At 41.9% G+C, this 22138-nt stretch overlaps 1 protein-coding gene across 5 annotated transcripts in view; it reads right to left on the bottom strand.

Annotated features, from left to right (window-relative positions):
* Positions 1-8120: 8120 nt before the first annotated feature.
* tet3 (tet methylcytosine dioxygenase 3) overlaps positions 8121-22138 on the bottom strand; it is a 32865-nt gene continuing 18847 nt past the window's right edge. For all 5 annotated transcript variants that reach the window (XM_040154687.1, XM_040154690.1, XM_040154686.1 and 2 more), the window contains 8 exons: positions 18444-18534; positions 16175-16268; positions 14839-15047; positions 13952-14102; positions 13699-13788; positions 13221-13358; positions 12713-13067; positions 8121-12435 (listed from right to left, as the gene is read on the bottom strand). In XM_040154687.1, coding sequence (XP_040010621.1) covers positions 10625-12435; positions 12713-13067; positions 13221-13358; positions 13699-13788; positions 13952-14102; positions 14839-15047; positions 16175-16268; positions 18444-18534 — 2939 coding nt within the window. In that variant the 3' untranslated portion in view covers positions 8121-10624. The remainder of the gene's footprint in view (positions 12436-12712; positions 13068-13220; positions 13359-13698; positions 13789-13951; positions 14103-14838; positions 15048-16174; positions 16269-18443; positions 18535-22138) is intronic.

The raw sequence follows: 22138 nt of genomic DNA, 5'->3' as shown, positions 1-22138 counted from the left end.
TGTCGCTGTTTCAGAATACTACTGCTCGGATCCTCACTAAGACCAAAAAGGTGGATCATATCACTGTAGTTCTCAAATCTTTTCACTGGCTTCCTTTCTGTCAAAATGCTGCTGTTGGTTTGTAAAGCACTGAATGGTTTAGGGCCAAAATACATTTCTGATTTGCTGCTGCATAAGAACCATCCAGACCCCTCAGGTCGTCTGGGACAGGTCTGCTTTCTGTCCCCATACTCAAAACTAAACATGGAGAAGCAGGGTTCAGTTTTTATGTTCCACATATCTGGAAAAAAATCCCAGAGAACTGTAAGTCTGCTATATCAAGGCCAAAGACACTTCTACTGGCCACTGCCCTTTATTTAATCAAGTAATTACTCATTTCTTACACTGCACTGTAACTTTTACTCTTGTATTTCTTTTTTTAAATTTTCTATTTAACTCTTCTTAATTTCTATTTAAATTCTTTTTTGTATTGGCTTATGATGCTTTACATTTTGTCTTGATGTCTTTTGTGTTTTATGTAAAGCCCTTTGAATTGCCTTGTTACTGAAAGCTGAAAGAACAGGCAGCAGCGGCATTGACAGGCAGAGGGAGAGATGGGGCATTTTTTTAAGCTTAAATAGCCTGCCAAATTTGGAGTGGGTGTTTGGTAGATTATTGTGGAGAGTAAGGCACGCCATGTGTATAGCTGTGCAGCAGATTAATGACAGTTTTGTCTCATACCTCCAGTGCTATCATACTGTTGACTGGATAGTGATGACTATCAATGATCAATTTTTCAGCTTGCCTTAAATCGTTAGTTTTCACAATGTGTAGCCAACTTTATCAAGTTGTTATTAAATGGTTAGTGTATTTCACAAGCTAACAGGCCCTGTAGATTTTTCCAAAAACTTTTCACTGCACCAATAAACAGTACTTCTGGCTGCAGAGTCATGAGGAACAAACAAAATAAATGTATTTAGCTATACTATGGAGCAAATATTTGTTTTTCAAACATAGTGAACATACAGATCAATGAGAGCTAACCTGAAAGCTTGTTGGACTTAAAAATAATGCAGCCTACAACAAGGATTTTCAAAGCCACTTGTCTCTGAACAGCATTTTAAAAGTTTGTGGTAGTGCTATATTTTGGTATTTCGGTATGATATAATTGGTAATTCACTGTAAAGTGAAGTACCTTCATTGTCAATGAAATCACTACAGCACCTTTTACGGTAAGTAATATTGTTGTCTTCTTAAAGAAAAATGTGTTGACTGAATGAGTCTGTACTTACAGTGGGGGAGAACGGGGAATGGTTGTAACACGTTAGAAGGTGGGAGAAGCAGTGTTTCAGTTGTAAGTCACACAATCGTTCTCCTACCTAACGGACTCTCAGACTTGAATCAGGCGCTCTACCGATTTTATGCACAAAGTTAAGTTTACTCATCTTAAAGAGCACTACTTAGCCTGTGAAAGCAGTTATATAAATCCCTCCCAAACACCCTAATCTTTCTCTCTCCCCCTTTCTCTTTCTCTCTCAACCCAGCCGGTCGAGGCAGACGGCCGCCCACTATGAGCCGGGTTTTGTTCAAGGTTTCTGCCTGTTAAGCTACCTGTTTTTCCTTACCACTGTCAACCTCGTGTGTGTTCCGCAAAACACTACTCCAGTGAGCCCGGTGGCTGCCGGCTTTTTTTTTCATTCAGTGTTCCTTGACCTTTGAACTCCAGCCATCTACATTCCCCAGTGAACTTTCCAAGGTAGCATATATTATCTCTCTGCTCTCTGGCCAAGCCAAACTAGTGGGAAAGGGGGTCACTGGAGTGGTCCACTGCGTAGGTGTTTGTAGCAGAATTAAGGAAAGTGTTTGATCACACTGCTTCGGGCCGGGAGGCAGTGTAGGGGCTGCTAAACCTGTGAAAAGGGGAACGACATGTGGCCGACTACCCCATTGAATTCTGGACTATATGATGCCTTTATGCCTTTTATAATGGCTTGTCTGACAATATCAAAGCTGAACTAGCCGCTACAGAATTACCCAACAAGCTAGATGCTCTTGTTGAACTGACTATATGTATTGATGACCATATGAGAGAGAAAAAGGGAGAGATTCCTGGGCACCTGTCTGCTCTTCTTCTGTCAATTGTTGTGGCCGACATGGACACTTACTCGCTTCCTGTCCAGTAAAAGGAAGGACTCAAAATCGCCATCTGAAGGGCGCTGTTGGGCCAGGCCCTGCTCCCTGAAATGCCCTCCCGACAATTAATCCATGAACAGTTCCCGACAAAAAAAGGTATGCATACCGACCCCCCACCACTCCCGCTCCCAACATCCCACAGAACCCCCTTGAGTACCCCATTCAGGCCAGTGCTCTTGACAGCCACCTCCTCACCTCAATCACCCACCACACAGCATCGGTGCATCTCAGCATGTCAGGTCACGTTCATCATGAGACTCTGTCATTTCATCTGATTCATGACCCTCAATTTCCAGTAATTATTGGTTACCCTGGCTAGTAAAACACAATCCCTACATTGATTAGGCTATTGGATTTTAGGCGGTAGTGAACACTGTCATGCTGTCTGCCTGAGAAATGCCCTGTCTACTGTCCCTAGTTTTGCCTCTTCTTCTGAGTTCTCAGATTTGGGTAAGGTGCTGCCTGAATACCTGGATTTTAAGGAGGTCTTCAACCGATCCTGTGCCACATTCCTGGCTCCTCATCAACCCTGCGACTGCGCCATAGACCTCCTCTCTGGCACCTCTCCTCCCAAGGGTCAGTTGTTCTCCCTGTCAGCTCCAGAGATCCAGGCCATGGAAAATTCATAAGCGAGTCTCTGGTGGGTGGCAGCATTTGTCCCTCTTCAGTTACATGCTTTACATGCTTCTGACACGGGGTGTGGACTATCCTTTCCCAATTCTCAGCAGAGGATCAGAACATGCACCCCTGCACCTTCTTCTCCCAGAAGCTGTCATCTGCACAAAGGAATTATGACATAGGCAACCAGGAGCTGCTTGCAGTCAAGTTTGCAGTAGCGGAGATACTGGGTCGAGGGGGCAGAACTCCCCTTTGTGGCTTGGACTGATCAAAAATATGGAGTATATACTAGGACTGACAGGAATGCCTCGAAGCTCTGAATCTTTGGACATTGCCATGGTAGTCGACGTCCAAATCAGTGTTATTATTAATCATTATTATGTATGCATTACTAAAAAAATCCCAAATAGCTCAAGTAAGAAATAGTAATACAACATTATTCATTATGCATCAACATTAAGTAGTATTACTTATTCTCAGACAAAGACATTTAATCTTTGTGGTAGTTTTGTTCTTCACAGCTCTCATCTAACATTACCAGCACTGGGATTGGGACAGTGGCATGTGACCTTGTGACAGGCACAAAGTAAATGGTGAAAAACCAAGCAGTTAAGTGTATTTTTATAAATTTCATAATCTACCTGCAGATTATGAATTTTGTAAAAATAAATTTAACTGCTATAACAAAGAAATGAAAACTTCAAAACAGCATCACATCTCATGAATGATAAATGATAGTAAAATTAATGCTTGCTTTTTGTTCTCCACAACTGATAAACTGATAAATCCCACCAGACTAATTCCTGCTGATCTCCTCTCTTCAGATAAATGGAATGAGTTTGCCACTTACTTCCAAGACATCTCCAACATCAGAACTTCTTTAATATTGTGCAAAGGTGAATCTATCCTTTCTGTCCCCTCACATCAGCGCACCATCCTGGTTACTATGTGTAATTTTTCACCCGTTAACTCTAGTGAACTTGATGAGGTGGTCCAGCAACTTAAATCTACCACCTTTTCTCTCAACCCTATTCCCACAAAACTGTATAATGTCTTTTTCACTGCCAATCAGATGATCATCTGTAAATCAGATGATACTACATCTGTAAATCAGAAAATACTAGACTGTAGCCTCCCTACAGTCTAGTATTTTCCTCACTTCTCTTAAACGTGCTGTTGTCACTCCGTTACTGAAAAAGAGTAATCTAGACCCATCCATGACTAGCAACTATAGACCAATCACCAACTTTCCTGTTATTGGTAAAATCCTCGAAAATGTTGCCTACAATAAACGGCACTGTGACCTAGCCCTCCACAACCTGTAATGATGTGCACCAGTCATGAATGAATGAAATGACTGACTGAGCTTTCTTTTTTTCAATCAAATTAATCAATCATCAAAAATCAAACAAAAAAAAAAAAATTCTAGTATATTTTTTTTTTGACCTGAGTGCCACTTTTTTTTTTTGATGACATGACAATCTTCTAAATATACTTGAAAACTGTATTTGCTTATTGGGACCTGTTCTTCAGCATATTTAATAAGGAAGGACTTTCTCCAGCACCTATTGGGAACTTCACATCTGAAGAAGTCAACATTTTCTGCTCAATCTTAACATGCTCCCTTTTGGTACCATCAAACAGAATCACAATGTATCCTACCATTCCTATGCCAATGATACACAGTTGTATGTCTCACTTTCCATAGACAACCTCAAGCCTGTAAATTAGCATGTCAGATACATTGATGACATCATCCACTGCATGTCTCAGGTCATCGAACAAACTGCTCGATCACCTGAGATCTGCTAACTGTATCTTCTTTTAAAACCAGTCTTAAAACATTACTTTTCTCTCAGGCTTTTGGTGTGTGTGTGTGTGTGTATGTGTGTGTGTGTGTGTGTTTGTGTGTGTGTGCCTTTGTGTGGCTGAAAGGTTATTGTATTTATGTGGAGTATTTTTACATGTTTTCTATCTCATTTGTTTGATTTTTTCCATGTTTTACTGTAAAGCATATTGAAGAAGTCACTTAAAAAAATACATTTTCACTTCAATGTTTTTATTTATCGCGCAACATAAAACAATATTGTGGGGTTTTTACCACATACACTATGTATTCACATAATACACCATACAGCTACAAAGAGAGAGAGACTGAACAAAAACACTTTTTTTTACATACTGCATCCTTGACATGAAAAATAAAGAACCAAGAACAATCCCAAAACTCAAAAAAGGAATGTAGCTGCCAGTTGTGTAGGTTCGTTTTCATTTTTTTTTTTTTTTTTTTTTTGGAAAGGGCCAGGGTCCAAGTCTCTATTCCAAATTTGGAGAGTGTTCAGTAAATTAGGTGTTGATAGACTTCTAAAAGTGGGCCAAACACAGTGAGATGCATGTGTATATCATTGTTTGTGTGTGTGAGAAAGACAAAATATACAAGGTGTTAAAGAGAAAGAGAGGGGTCGAGTAAAGGAAGTGCATGACTAAGGAGAAGAAGAGGGAGCCAGTACACAATTGTTATTCTTGTATTGTTCAAATACCTTAGCATTCATTTAACATGAACAAATACAACATACTCAAAGATAATTTCAATAGCCTTTGGTACTTGCGCTGTACCAAACATGAACCCCAGATAACAGTCTTCATATAATATGATTCTATATCTCATCCTAGTTTAAATGACTTCAAGTACAATATGGAATGAATATTACTAGAGAATGTGATCAACTGTGTGAGTGCCCCCTGCCCTCAAAAAGAGATGTAAATTTGTAGCGTTGTAACAAAAGACTTTTCATAAAGTCAGCACCAGGGCAGCTTCCTATCCTGTGAAACTGCTTTAATCAAAAGTATAGTTCTCTTGACATTCGAAGAGCTCAGAAAAATATTTGTGGTAATCATTTATCCCGTACATTTTTTTTACACAGTGAATTTAAGGTGTAGCATCATCATAGCACCAGCTAACCGACCCCCCATCCAGGTTCGTGCTTGGGAGGTGGTGCCTCACATGAGAACCAACCACCAAACTCGTGAGACAATTAGAAATGTACAGTTATTAAGCTATTAAGATATCATGTACTCCGTATATTCAGCACCCTTTCTTAGGCAAGTGTGTATGTGTGTGTAATCTGGGCCATGCATCATGGTTAAAAAGTTAAATGGGCCCAGTCCAAGCCCCTGCACCAATCAAACTACTGTTAGCCATGATGTGTGTGTCATACAATTATCATTACAAACTTAACACCTGGTGTCCTCCCCATGTCATGATTTTTATGCCAAGTGCATACTTACTATTATGAGAACTAGATTAGAGAATCATGACAGATACATCTAAACAAGCAGGGAGCAGTCTCTTACCTGATAGTCTAACACAACTGACAGAAATTGCGGTTGTCTTATTTCTTGCTAAAACATCGCCCACTGATTCACCTCAGACTGGCTCTGCAACCACCAGTATGTTCCTAAACATCCACAACATGTAGTTCTGGTGGTTAAGATATCAAGGGCAACTCTACTGATATTACTGGAGAGTTCAACATTTTGGGAAATACGCTCATTTGCTTTCTTGCCAAGAGTTACTTGAGAATATCGATAGCACTCTCATGTTTTTGCTAAATACGAAGCTTAGCTTAGTATAAAAATTGAAAACGGGGAAAAATCTATCTACCCTCTGTCCAAATGTCACAAAATCAGCCTTTGAGCACCTCTAAAGGGCACTAATAAGCATGCTATATCTCATTGGTTTGATCCATACAAAAGCAAAGAGTAACTTCCTTAAGTATGTATTGTGTATTGTGCAAGCTTTTGAGGAGCTGGTAGGTGTTACCTTTGGACAGAGCCAGGCTAGCTGTTTCCCTCCGTTTCTAGACTTTATGCTAAGCTAAGATAACCAGCTGCTGGCTGTAGCGTCATATTTAGCGTACAGACATGGGAGTGGTAACAATCTTCTGATCTAAGGCTTTGCAAGTAAGCAAATAAGTGTAGTTCCCAAAATTTTAACTATTCATTTAAACAACATACAGCACATATCAGGTTCATGGCTACTTATTTGGATTTGTCCTTAGCTTACTGACAGTAGACCACTGTTGTTGAGCACCACATAATTGCAGTTTTAATATTTTTCAGTCTTAAACAAAAATTTGACATTGTTATCAATTTGTAATGACAGAGTTTCTCTTGGGCTGTTGACACCTGCAGTAAAATGTAGAAAAATTCATTGTTGTCAAGCAGACAGGCTTTTCTAAAACTCTACAATTCATACTTTTTGTAGAGGTTTTGGTCAGACAACTGCATCACGGGGGATCCTCTAGTTATTTTGACTTTCGTCAGTAAGTAAGTCAAGTGCAGTTCCATGTTAGATAATTGGGCTAATGAATTTGTTTTTAGAAAGTGACAGATCTCTGTCAGTTACATGCTGACATGGGGTACAGTACTTAAGAAAGCAAAACAGCAGTGTTACTAAGCACACATTTACACACAACACATCGGGTCCAAGTGTTGTTTACTGTTGTTAAGGGCTGTCAGAGACTTCAAAATACCCCCTTGTCATTCATGGTTAAGTTACTATCCTCACCAGTTAAATAATTTTACCTAAATATTTTAATATTTACATTTTTTTTTTATCTCTCTCTTGAGAAAATTGAAAAAAAAAAAACGAAAACCTAAGCTTCAAGTTGTCAATAATCGGCTCTTTCTTTTTGTCATTAAAATCAAGATTAAAAGTGCTTTTATAAATCTTTTCTTCTGTATGTACAATTTGTATTAGCTATATAAAAAAAGAGGAAAAAAACATCAAAGACAATCATTATCATCATCACCATGTAGTAATAAATAAGAGTAAAAAAAAAAGCAGGTTAAAATGAGTGTGGAGATCTAGAGCACACAAAGGGACATATGCATGATTCTCTGCCCTCAGTAGCAAGTTGTGATTGTGACCAGTGTCTCTACAGCATGAGGTAGAGAGCTGGAGACCCTCGGGAGAGGTAACAGGATCTTTCACAGATGACCAGGGCCTTGACCCAAACAACCACCCAGCAGCCAGGAGTCAGCCTGTATCAAGTTCTGTTAGTCGCTTATTTTCATTTTCATCACATGTTGCAAGTAAAACATGTCACCATTTGAACTGAACTGATCAAATAGTCACATAGTTCATGGCGAGAAAATAAAACTGAGTGATTCACAGGACTCTATCCAGGCTATCAAATAGTCTCTCTCTTTGGCTCTTCTGTTTCACGCACCCATGCATTTATGTCATTTTCAGACAAACACACACACACACACACACACACACACACACACACACACACACACACACACACACACACACACACACACACACACACACACGCACACACACGGACACACACAAAGTGAGAGATTCATTGACTCAATGCATTTGCATTTGATGCCAACTCCCAGAAGCTACAGTAATTTTCTAAGATCTCCCTTTAACTCTTAGCACTGTTGTTTTCTCTGTGAATGGGTTACCAAGAATGCATTGAATGACTGTGCTTTCTTTGCCCTGTACAGTGTACTTTGTTTGAGACAAAACCACTTTGCCACAATAAACTGCAAAAACACCTCAAAAGGAACCAGTTCTTCAGCCCAGTGACAGAGCTGCAACCATAGGGCGGCCACTTTGATTGGCTGGCTCTGTGGTGTCAAGGTGCCTGCAGAAGGACACACCTTGCTCTGCTCGAAGATGACAGCACCATGCAGAGGAAGGAGTGGACCCTTCACAGTAAATCAAGTGTAATAGGAGAGCACCAGAGTGTGTCTAGGAGCACCGAAAGCACTGCTATCCCAACACTGTTTACTTCTGCTCTAACCCAGGACGGGCATCCCAAAGGCATCTCCAGACTTCATTCACATTTGTGCCACAATGGGACAAAGTCCAACTTTAGCTTGAGCTGCTTTGGTGAGGCCCATCCATGGTCAGCAAACAGGGTGTGAGACCCCCCTCTACTGGCCATAGATGGTTAAAGCAGCAAGGCAAAGCTCCACTGGCTTCTGAATGGATCTCAAGTGCTTGTAGGTTTGTAACACCCCTTTGAAACGGCAGTCACTGCTGCCCTCTAGAGTTTACACTGGGAAGTGCTCACCCCTACTTGAATGTAATAGGAAGATAAAGAGTGCCACCTGTTACATCTCTATGTGGTAATAGCTGATCTGGGTCAAATGGCATTTGAAAATAATATCACTTATTTCAGCCTCTGTGGAATACCAGATATATACAGTTTTCCACATAGGAAAACAAAGCATTTGTAAGATAATTCATCATACTTTGCTTTGCGTGATATATTTCCTGCGCTTACGTCTTGAAGCAATAATTTGCATCATTCTGTTACTCCACCTCAGTCAAAACAAGAATATTTACTTGCAAATACTACTTGAGCCAGATTTGAGCTAGAGCACCAAAGTACAGCATCAAGTGCCATGAAGAGTAGTGGAATGAAAACTGATCAGAGCTGGAAGTTGAGCACCAGTTGAAAGCTGGAGGTGTGTAGAAGAGGAGGAGGAGCACATCATCTCATGACAAGAGAAGTAGCAATGTTTTTCCCAGTGGGGTTTAAGGGGTAAGGGCAATTATTTTTTAAGTGGGGCATCATTTTCACACCTTTTGCATCCCAGTGACTGGATTTATTTTCTAACTTTAGAGCTCAGTTTTAGCCTTTTAGGGTCTCTGCTATCCCATACACACTGAAACCAACCACTGCCCTTCTGCTGTGTACATGGACTATCTTAGGGCAGAAAGGGATTCGGCTGTTTTCAGTTTTAAAGAGGTTTTTTACATGTTCTAATTGTTACTGTAGTCATATCAAAAAGGTATGCTGAATTGATTCAGCAAAAATACAACTGATCTTTTTGATATACACTACACTGCTTTAACAACTGACTTTGGTGGATCCCTGTCTTTCCTTCCTTCTTTCTTCTTCTTTTACCATTTGTATAGACAATATTTATAATAATAGAAAAGTAGACTGTGACTCGTGTATTAGACATCAGTGACGCTGCTAAACTTTTCTTTAGGCAAAAAAAATTTGAACACAATCCTCATAATGGCCAAATGTAGGAAATTGAGGCCCATATTGATAAAAATTGGAAATATCCTTTATGGGGGCCTAAACTGGCCTATATAAAATTAAAAATACATATTGGTATATTGTCAATATAGAGATAGAGATCTGTGGCAAGCCTGCTGGAAAGGCTTTTTTATATAACGTCTTATGATTACGGTAATATTGATTTGCCGTCCTGCCAGGCAGACAACTGCTCCTCCTCTATGCACAGGTGGAAAAATGACAAGAACAAAGAAAATCAAACAGAAAATAGGGTACATGTTTTCCAAACATGGAAAAAGCAAATGTTTGAGTCTGACTGACTCAGACTGATTGATTTAAAAAAATATATAACCAAAAACAATCACATCATTAATAACATTAATGAAAACAGCAATAATAAAAAACAAACAAGTCTTCATTATAATAATACCTGTAATAACAACATTGACAGTAACAATAGCAATCATAATAATATTGATAATAATAGCAATAATTAGAATCATTAAAATTCTATAAACAAGAGAAAGCAATGGAGTTCCTCTCCAGGGAAGAGAGAGGAAGAGCACCACAGGCAGTGTGTCTGAAGCCCAAACCACTGCCTGACATGAGGTAAAAAACAATAAAAATGTCCCCTCCTCCAAGTGGACTGTGGAGGGGGTAGGATGGAGAGATGCCAGACTGTGAGATGGCTGAGAGACATTCATCCTGCTGATCGCTCTCTCCAGCCCTTCACTGCACCACTCTGCAGCTATTAGTCTGTTTGTGTCTGTCTGACCTCAGACAAAGTGGCTGTAGGGCCCAGTGAGGCGGGTGAAGGCATAGGGAGACACAGTAGCCATAGAGGTGGTGTGGAACGTGGGGGCTAACCGCGTGACCGGCCCCTCCCTCTTGTCTCTAGATTGTCCAGGTCCTGGACTGGCACCTGCCACCGTTGCCCCCCACTTGCGTTTCTTCCCGAGTGCCTTGATGTCATCCTGGGAGAGGCCAAGGAGAGCCGCCTCCTGCTGCCTCTGCAGCGCTCGCTCTGCCAACAGCTTCATTTTGGCTTCCCACAGAGCCAGGCCGTGCATGGGCTGGTTGAGGTTCTTGTGCTGGTAGAAGACCAGGGAGATGCGGGTTGGGTGGGAGCGATCAGGCTTTTTGAGTGGAGTGGTAGCATGTAGTTCCCGACGAGCACATTCAATCAGGATGGAGCCATGGGCTGGTGCTACCGCTACACCACCAATATTGGGATCCAGGAAGTTGTGCTCGCTGTCAGACCACACCTCATCCTCGTCCTCTTCCCGACCCTTGATGCTCTCTATGTCACTGTCAACTCGCCTGGTGTCCCAGCAGACCTGATCTGACTGCTGCAGGGCATCAGGGAAGAGGCGGCCCTCAGGGGCAGGGGACGGGGTACTGCCTGCCACTGACCCTCCACAAGACTTCCACGCCTTCTCTTGGAGCCCAAGGGGAGTGGAACACCGACTCTCCCCGGTCTTGGACCAGATTTTGTCCGGGTAGGCTCCTGCAGGATTGCTGTGCTTCAAACCAGGGCTATATGCACCAGGCCCCATGGCCCAGGCATTCGACTGAGGACTAGGGGCAGGGCTGGCCCAGTGCCTGGGGGTGCCTGGGCCTGGGGTCCCTGGCTGTGGTGTAACTGAGCCTGAGTGAGAGGTGCCAGGCTGTGGTGTACCTGGGTGAGGGGTGCTTGGGTGTGGGGTGGCAAGATGTGTGGAGCCTTGGTATATGTTACCCGGGAGCGCTGTGCATGGGTGAGGCGACGGAGATGGAGAGGGAGGTACTTGGAGTGATGGGGCAGGGGAAGCCATCAAGGCATTTGAGCCAGGGTAGGATGTCCACTGCTGGGGGTAAGGAGAGGACTGCCGATGCTGGGGGTGCTGGTGAAACTGCTGCTTTTCTGGGTTCAACGATGAGGCTTCAGGACTTTGTTTATGGTTTAGATGGCTGTCCCAGTTTGTTGGAACAATGCTTCCATTAAGCTTGTGCCCTGGCCAGGCAGCAGGCTGGGTTGTGGTGCTAGGTGTGTTGGCCCCAGCCTGGCTAGGCACTGTGCCTTCATAGACTGGCACATCCATAGGCTCCTGTTTGATTACTGGAGTGCCTCTATTGGAGGGCTCAGAGGAGACAGACGAAGGACGGGACTGGTTGTAGTCTGCAGGCTGGGCATAAGCGCTATGGTTTGGTTGGTTGGTTTGCTCTGGGTGGCTGGGGTAGGACTGGGCCAGTCTGGCATGAAGGCTCTGAATATCAGGCTTCTTGTCTACTTGGACCGCCTTAGTGCCTGCTTTGGGCAAAGAGCCATTTCGACCCTCGTAGGTCCTCAGCTTAGGGGGGAAAAGTGCATTCCGGGGGTAGTTGTAGTAGCCACAGTGCACTGCGGGCAGATTGATTGGTGGATGGTAACCATTTACTGGGTCTGGTGCAGAGGGCTGGCCAGTTGGGGGGAGGCCTCCTCTTGCATAGTAGGCAGGGTGTGGATAAATGTTGTTGAAGGGGTCTGCTGCCTGCACAGGGTATCCATCTATTGATCCGTTGAAGGGCTCCTTCTTGATGTTGGGCTTCATCTCTTGTTTTATAATTGCTGAATGTTTGAAACAAATGAAAGGCAAATTACAGACTAAACTTCACAAGTCAGCTTGAAAAGGGCCTTTTGTTTCTATTATTTATTTCTTCTGTGGACTTTTATTTTGGAGCTCTGTTACACACTGGTTGCAGGTTAGGTAAATGCATTGCAGGCGACAAGACAAGGCGCCACGTCAAGCAACTTAAAGTACACTGCTTTACAAGCGGAACATTTGTTGAACACAAACAAAGTATGTCATGAGTGACAAAAAAATAAACACAAAACAATAACTAACCTTTATTGCCTTGGGATTGAGGGGAACTGGTAATGCAGACCTCAGCCTTGACCACTGTTTTCTCTGGCGTCTCCCCTGCTTGCTGCATGAGTTTACTTTTCTTCTTCTCAGAGGCGGCCTTCTTGGCCTCCAGTCGGCGTTGTCGGCAGGACTTGGCGGGTTCAGGCAATTTGCGTACTTCACGGCGGAAAGCCTGAAGCACCTGGATGGCTCCCGTCTGCATCTTGAGGCGCTGGGCCTCATCATTACCAAACTCATCAGTCAGGGAGATCTTGTACAGGGGCAACACATGAAGCTGCTCGTCTTCAGGGATCTCCCCCACTGCACGGTTGTCCTCCTTAGTTAAAGTACACACCTGACAGTGAGAGCAAGATGAAATGTAAACTTATGGAGCTACAGAGCATCAACACTTTTCATTTTGCTTATTTAGTTTCACACAAAATATTATCCTCATTATTCTCAAATTAGCCCCATAACTCAAATTTAAGATTATGGCGAGTGATCCTACCACTGTGCAACCATTATGGAGATTGTGTTGGTCCTTATGAGCGTGGGCGCAGAAGTCCATGCAAGCAGTTACTCCAGAGAACGGCCGGCCTTCCTTTAAGCCCAGCCTGCAGTCTGGAGCTCTTATCTCCGACTGGCACTGAGGGAGAGGACAGCGACTAATGTTTTTATGTCCTTACATTCATCCAAGATAGACACACACAGTAGTTAAGTTTCTTTTTTTTAGACATTCTCCAAGGCAGCACTTCCCAGGTTGCATACTACAATGATAGCTCAGAGCTGAGTCAGTCCCAGCCAACAGATTTTTTTTTTCTGTTTCTCAGTCTTCTTGGTGAGAAGCAGGAAGTGTAATTATGTGACAGCCAAGGTCTTGATGGTCTGATGTACAGGACTACTCATTGTATGTGAAATAGCTGAGGGGTGTAGTTGGTGGCAACATGACGTTGTTATTGTGTTAAGACTTTGCCTGTACAACAAACCTGGTTACTGTATGCCTGTGGGGCCAGCCGTTTGTACAAAGGAGCCACCTCAGTTGCCAGATGCTGAAAGTTATCCCTGAGTTTGTCCTCCTGCCAAGCAAAAACATGGATCACAGGTGAGAACAAAACACAGAGGCACAGAGCTATAAAACGGTATTTTAAGATTACGGACGTGACTAAACTCAAAATTTAAAAAAAGACCTTAAAATATTGACTAGTTCAATATTACAAGTGGCTTTGATGTGATGAGTACCTCTTCAGGGTGATCTCCTTGTAGCCTGAACTTGCGCGGTGTTTTACTTCGGGCGTACTTACAGCCATTAAAGTACATACTCCAGGAGCAGCCAAAGGAGAAGGAAGCACCACAACTTTCAGGGTCCTTGCCTTGACACGCACAGGTACGACTGCAGGGGGAGACAAAGAGCATGCTATCGGCTTCATGTATAAATGATGTTTGCCCTGTGCATGCTTTACATCATGTGTACACTATATGTCAACTGAGCTAAGTGGGATATAAAAGTGTGGCAGAGAGCAATGTTAATGAGGAAATTCAGGGCAACATTCATTTGGAGTGTTAATATTAATACACATCATCTTAGCCTCTTGCAAGTTTCATGAAACAAATATTCATTTTTCTTACACTTAATTTGAATAATACACACATCTTGGTTCATAAATTAGTCAGTCATTAGGCTAAAACAGTTTAAAGTACATGTGCACACATCTGGGGAGGAAGATGCATCATTTAGATTTTTTTGCATACACAAATGATTTGTTGATTTTGGTGGATATTAGCTTCATGGCTGAAGTTCTTAAACTTTTCCATATCACAGACTTCCAATTAAGCACAGATTAAGCAATGGACTCCCAACCTATAGGATTCTGCCTGTAAACACTGCCACATTTTTTTACCATAGATTCCTTGGTGACATGGGTCTTTCTCGAACTCCTGATGAAGATGACTTGAGATAAAATAGTTTAGCACATACTTCAAAAATAGCTCTTCTTTCCCTCCATGACTAAATTCCAGGCAGATGTGCAGTGAAGGTACAGTAATGTAATATCATGATGAAATACAGTAAACCTGCCAAACCTGAAAAGTCAGAAAACCAGTATCAAGACTACCCATCAGCTACTCACTCATCATTGAGGCCACAGCGTCGGCTGGTGGGGTTGCCATATTTGGTGAGGGTGTCACTGAGCTCATGGTACAGCTTGTCAGCCAGCACCTTCGGGACACCTTCCCAGGCCATAATGAGGATGATGATGACTGCATTGGCACAGTGGTGGCCTGCCCGCTGACGCACCAGACACAGCAGTTTCTCCGTCTCGCTGCTACGACGGATCACCTGAAAGGAAACAGAGCTTATCATTATTTTAGCTATTACTTATACAGAGGAGGTTAGGTAAACACCCAGTGTCTTTATCTGGAATACCTTTACGCTCACAAAGTTCCCCTTCTCTGATTTTAATACAGCTTAGCATGTTCACAACTAAAAGAAAATGCCGTTTGAACCATAAAATGCTGCAAAATCTACTATTGTCTAATATTGTAGTTAGTGAATTTGTTAGTAATAAACATTTGTGCTCACAATGCAGTCACCTTTAGATGTAAGGCACACATACACACTTTTGAAATACTGTGCAAGACACAATGCAGTTGATGCTTACACTGCATTTTGGAATTATATTTGATATTTGTACTGAAATCTGACCTGCTTTGGTGAAAAGTACCGGTCCTAAATCACCTTATGATGCTACAGGTTAAATATGATTACAAGGAGAGTCAATTCACATTACACATACAGTACTAGTGTATACTTTCTAGAAAAAATATACTAGTGTAATAGAAAATAAAAATGTCCAACATTTACCTCCCAAACCTTAATATCTGATTACTCACAACTGTTTTTTTTTAATCAGAAAAGATAAATGTCTCTTGATATGTGCGAGCCTGCTCTCTTACACTTATATTATCTCTACAATCCCTCTCTATCTCTGCCTCCAACACACGCACATCCGCACTCACCCTCCCTCAGTAAAATCCATAAAGTCATTAGTAGGATGTGTAAGGGGTGACACGGGAGGAAAGGGCAGGCAGTTGTTACAGAGTGAGACCTCCTACTGATTTACTCACTGTGGGTGAGAAACTTTGCTGAGTGTCTCCCCATGGCCCCTCACTATACACACATACACACACACACACTGCATAAATCTGTTGTTGATTGGCTGTCATTGTTGTCAGGTGGGACAAAAGCCCAAAAACACCTCTCCATCTCTTTTTCTCTCTCTTACTTTAACACAATCAGTTTTGGTTGTTGAGAAACTACAAAAAAGAAAAAAAGAGACCTCCACATGACCAAGATTGCCAAGGATACTGACTCTTTTTCCATTGCAGTCCCCTTTTTTTAAAGTCATGAACTGTAGGGCTTTTTCAAAATTCATCACATGGCAAATGTGATGTGATACTACTTACCCACTTTGCTATAGGACATCCTCGTGAGCTCTTTCCCTCTTTGCCTGTGTACACAACCTTCTCAATCCGAATGGCATCCCCTTTCTCTCCATACCTACACAAGAGGAGAGAAAAAAAAATTTGTCATTTTAATGTTCATCCACTTCAGCATTATGTGTTTCGAGCCAGAATGGCCTCCAGCCCCGATGCCTGACTTTAGGACTCTGACAAACCGAGCTGACATTCAAGTGTCACTACACTTAAACACAAGCTCTGGTCTTTTCTGTGTATAAGGCTGCTAGGGGCCAAGAGGCCGACCTCAAAAGACTGGTGCAGACAAAAGTTGACTGATCAAATGCTTTGCATCGTTACTTATGGCCTCACGTGCTCTGTTGAAATTTGAACTGGAACACACCACAAAGACTACAGCTGATGTCAGCTGACCACCTGTATGGATGGGTGTTCTGTGCCTATATTCACAATCTACAAAACATTAAAAAGACACCTAAAACTAGCTATTTTCATGCTGCAAAAATGTTTAAACTGTCTTATGCTCAACATAAAAAACAGGAAAAGAAATTACTAATTTACTGATCTCAATAATCTGATATAAACTACTGCCAGTGGTACCACATTTAAAAAACTATGGGCAACACATGGCCACAGTTCCTCAGTAACAGTCCAAGAGAACCGCAGCAGCTGCTGACTGCTGGCTTGGTGCATCAGTGCAGTAATAGGATACACAATCCTGTTGTGCAGAAGTTAATCAATTATTTATTTTTGTCATGACTGACCTCATTAAGAGTTTTTCTTATTTTTTTGCCAGCTATTGCTTTTGTCCATGTTTCTGTGAATCTGTTGAATTTTCTGTAAGCCTACATAAGTCCATTGGAGTAGTAGTATATGTCAACTCCAACAAAGGGAGGCCAACCTCAGCCGTTCTGGCTGGGGAGGAGTGTTCACAAGGCTCTGCTGAGATTCACACGAGCACGTCGGTATAAACCAGAACCCACTAGCCTCTACACAATGCCCGCCACAGGGCTTCTCTTGACGATATTTCTGTGCTGGAGTTTGTGTCCACACGTGCATGCATGAAATTATTCGTGTACACGTTTTTGTATTTATCCTGTGTGTTTTTGTGTATTTGTCTGTGAACACCGGATTGAGCGAATAATAGAGTGTTGGGAGTGCTGAGACCGGCAGACTGCATTTCTGCCCATCTTTCGGTAGAATGTGGGGGTGTATGGGAGAATGGAGGGGTCAGAGGTTGAGTTGGGGTGGGGACACGCCATCAGAACTTGTAAGATTTCATATCAGGTCCCCTGGCTGCTTGATACCTGCCATTGTTAAAACTTCAGCCCTGAGCAGATTTGGCATGACAGTGAACACAAGGGACTCCTGCTGAATAGGAATCACCCTGAGGGGGGTGAGAGAGTGGGAGGGGAGTAGGCTCTAGCACCACAGGGGTGGCCTGCTGGGGTCAGGGGTGGGTCAAAGGTCAGCTAGAGACTATGGGGTATAAGCATCTTACATCATCTCTCAAACAACAAAAAGTGGTCTCTGGCCTAACATCCCCCACTCAACCAGTCGTCTCCAGGGACTAATGACTCATTGGTCTTATTGATAACCAATTTTTCATTGAAAAACAGCCAAATATGTGCTTCAGTACAATGTTCAGTACTGTTAATATGAAGCTTGACTAAATGAGGCCTCCAGTGACAGAAGGGTACTTCGTGGATTACAAGGTGTTTTGCAAAACACACCATAAGACATCATCAGAATGTGTTAACCAAGCCATGACAAGTATGGCAATTCTTCATTCACTCTTAAAAACAGTTTGTATGTGCATTATTTGCATGTAAAAAGTTATTGAACACCAAGTTTCAGCCTTAATTAATAGTATTCATATAATATAAATAACTGAACTTGATCTTGTGCATAAAAAAAATGCATCATATAATTGATATCATGCTTGCTACTATAATTTTGCTTTCTCTCTTCTTCTCTCCCTTCTTCCAACTTCCTCTCCCACCATCTTTCTCTGATTGGATTTCTATCCTTCTTCCTCCCTCTTTCTCCTCATTCTCAGCTATCATCTGCTGCTACTCCTGTGTTTCTTGCTGTGCCTCTGATATGCCAATGATGCTGATATTTCCTGTTCCTCCTACTGGATTCTGGGTCACAGATCCCCTGAGGACTAAATGTGAGGAGGAGGGAAGGTGGGGGGGGCAAGAACATGTAGGCGGAATAGAAGAGAAGAGAAAAGAAGAGAAGAGAAGGAAATGCTCACCTTGTCTCCATCAGATTTCGGATGGAGGCTACAGTAGGTCCAGATCCCAGGTGATTATAGTATGGCCCTTCATCTTTCTCCAGGATTTGCTCTAGGAAAAGAGACATTACAGAGTGAGGAAACAACACATAACTGGACCTTAAATCATACATTTAAAATAGCAATCTGTCAGTCCTGGTTGATGTGGCGACACCTGTTATTACTGTACTAAAGGTTTAATATTAAAGCTCACAGAAGTCTGGGGGCAGGAAAACAAACTATTGTCACTTTAAAAAAGAAGTCAGGCAATAATTGGCCTTCTTCCATCATTCTGTGAGGAACCGTGATCTGATTTTATGCTGCACATGGCATGAGTATGCAAACAGCCGGGCAAAATGACAGGAGCTGGTTACCTGGCCGAGAAGTTGGAGGTGAGCAGCCTATCACCTGCAGCTCTTCATCTAACTGTGGCTTTTCCTTCCTCTTCAATTACTCCCTATAATATTTCAAACTGATCCACTGTCCACAAATTCCTGAAATGACCATTGTCTTGTTTTGTAGACGCATTTCTGATGAATGCGTAAGATAGCGCTAAGCTCACTGACAAATACATTTCATTTCCTTTTCATACTTCATAATAAAAGTTAGCCTGTGTTTAACAAATTAAATGTTTTTAATGTGAAGCTGACAGAGTAGGAAATGTCAGGTTTGCGTTAATAGTAAATGAATACAGAATTTTATTCCAGGAATGTCGCCATAGACACCCAGTTCATAACACTGCAAATATATAAATATTGCAATACTTTCATCACTGGGCCATAGGCTCAATCACAATTGTTCTACCCCATTTGGTAATAGATAGTGACTTATCAGACATCTATTTAAATGAAAATCTTTGACATTGCCACTATAAATGTAAACTGCTATTCCAGGAACCAATAAACAATAGATTCCATTTGGTATTGACAACGTACTCGTTCTCTTACTAATGGTGTATTACATGTTATAACCAATTTGTGACAGACACTTTAGTCTATCTAAATATACAGTAACTCTTATTTAGTCTGGGTGGTCTATTATCATGAGTTAATATCAGAATTAATACTCCTCTTATACGATTTCATGATTCATTTTCAACTTCCTTATCTTAAACTCATAAGGGAAGCAAGGCAAAGTTTGACTTACTTTACTAGGATGAGGTTAGTTGCTTGGTTTAAGCATAGACATTGACAGATAAGAGAGCATTACCGTGGGTATGGTCACAGCCATTATATTAATATTATAATGTATTGTTTTTGATGGACACTTTTCCAAACATGTCTTCTGAATTTGTAGAACACCAGCACCACTACGCTTCCACATTCAATACTTTATTCTGGTATACTTACATTAACATAATTTTGGTGTCAATATTATCAGCAACACCAAAAAAACATGTCCGTAGTGGAGACTACTTAGGTTTTATTAATGCTTTTGCACATTAAATTGATCAAACAAATAATTTCTCTGCCTTTTACCAGGGCCTCAATAAAGTCCTGCTTGAAACTAATGGGTGTTCACCTCATTGAACTGAGTAATGTCTCACTCAAGGTGCAAACATTTAACAGTAAAGTTCCTTTACCTCAGTAAAAAGTGAAATTGTGTCTTTGCATGTTATTACACCCCAGTTTCTGTAGAGTTTTGTGCAAGGTCAAAAGTACAGCTGACATGTTGTTTGGAAAAACTCAAAGACGTCCTCTTTGTAGCTGAAGCCAAATCACATATGAGAAGCGTGAGAATGTGCTACTGATTGCAACATCTAGTTCCCACAAACACATGAACACACATCCCTCCACAAGTACAGACAGTGGGCTGTGAATGAAGGGTGTGGTGCATGTGTGGGGATACTTTGCAAAGCAGAAGATTTTTGAGGTAGGTATGAATGACTGTGTATATGTGAGTGTTAAGAGGGACTTTGGCTGCCTCCTAGTGCACAATGTGTACATCTGTGCCTATGTTGTGTATTAGTGTGTGTCTGTGTGTGTGAGTGCATTTGACCATTGTCCTACATGTCTGTAGTTGTAAACCATGCCATAAGACTTCAGTGCTAATGTTTGTGTGTGATACAGTGCAGCTTTATGTATCCTACATGAACTGTAATTAGACTGGAATTTAGACAGTAAAGGACTTTGCATTGCCTAGCTCTGTAACAGCTTTGCTATGTGTTTTAAAACAGGATTATTAGGCAACTAAAACTGTGTCAATATTGCTTGTGTATAAAAAACTTCTGAATAATCTCTAGTGGATAGCAACATTAGATAAATGCTTTAAATGTAAATGTTCACTCCACTGTCAGCTGATAATCTGAAATGTGGACATACACTCAGTGTTGTCTATGTCTCTGGTTCAAAGGCAATATGAGGTCACATTACCCTGTTAGTGCAGGGAGGCACCAGGGCGTGGTTCAGGGCAGGAAGTGGAGGAGTCATACTAAATTCTTGCGTGGAAATGTGCTTGTGTATGCATGTGTGCGTGTGTGTGTCTCTGTGTGCGCACATCATGGTTGCATCTTGTATCTGTGTGTGTCGGAAGCAGTCTCATTCCAGTGTGGTGGTGTGTAACCAGGAGTTGACAGGGCAGTGTGTAACCAGGCTTTACCTTAAAGACTTATTATTTGCTGCTTTACTCTTAGGCACTGTTCATACCTGGCATTAACATGCGTCTTGGGTGATCCGATCACAAGCAGAGAGCTCTGAGTACAAGTGTGAATGCACCCAAGACTCACTGAGATCCGATCACTCAGACCAAATCCGGAGGTGGTCTGGGCTGCATATGGCCACATTCTTTTAGCAGGGTGTATGCAAATGTGTCCTGGGCCACATTGAAGGACTGCCTACTCAACTGATGTCATCAGCACATGCTGATGTACGTACTCTTTCGCAAAAAAATACAAGTCATACAAATCCAATACAATTTGTACAAATCGTAGTTGTACAAGTTGTACATGACGTCTGAAAATTTCGAAAAGCCAATCGAGATATTTTACAAGTGAACATCTTTCCAGACAAGCCAAACCAGATTCGGTTTGTCTGGAACATGGAAGAAAAACACCCAGTCTGTGTTGTTTTGATTTCTTCTTCTTCTTCTTTTAATTTGCAGCAGACAAGGCAAGGGAAGTGCATTGCTGCCACCTGCCGTTTAAAAAAAACAAACACATTTGGTCTTTGCAAACAGAATTGACGTAGGTGTTTATTTGTATGTAGAGCGGAGAAGTAAGATCCAATCACAAATAGTCACTCAAACTACATGTGGAGACCCATTCTAATGCCAGGGGTGAACTGATGTACTTATAGCTGCCCACTTGTGGTCGGATCAACCAAGACGCATGTTAATACCAGGTATGGCATCAGGGGCTTAGTAACAGCACACAGCTACTGTAGCAAGTGTTTCGCTGCAGCTGCTCTCCCCCTGCTGTGCACCCTCTTCAAATGGGACAGCTTGGGTCTATTTACCAGGCCTTAACCCTTCATGGCCTTAAAATTAACACCTAGTAACTTCATAAAAATAGTGGTAATATCTTAATAGCTTCACCTAGAACAAAATATTTCATTATTCAGTTGTGCACCAAGCTAATGCCCTGTTAACCACAGTAGCTAGAGCAGTAATATTCTTATTTACTCAGTCATTAACAAATGACTTAGTGGACAGAGACAGGCTGGGTGTTTTTAAATAATAAA

The sequence above is a fragment of the Xiphias gladius genome, chromosome 19 (genome assembly GCF_016859285.1).
Source record: "Xiphias gladius isolate SHS-SW01 ecotype Sanya breed wild chromosome 19, ASM1685928v1, whole genome shotgun sequence".
NCBI classification, from domain to species: domain Eukaryota; kingdom Metazoa; phylum Chordata; class Actinopteri; order Istiophoriformes; family Xiphiidae; genus Xiphias; species Xiphias gladius.
Note: the sequence above shows the minus strand (reverse complement) of the source record. Positions and strands in the feature narration are given on the sequence as shown.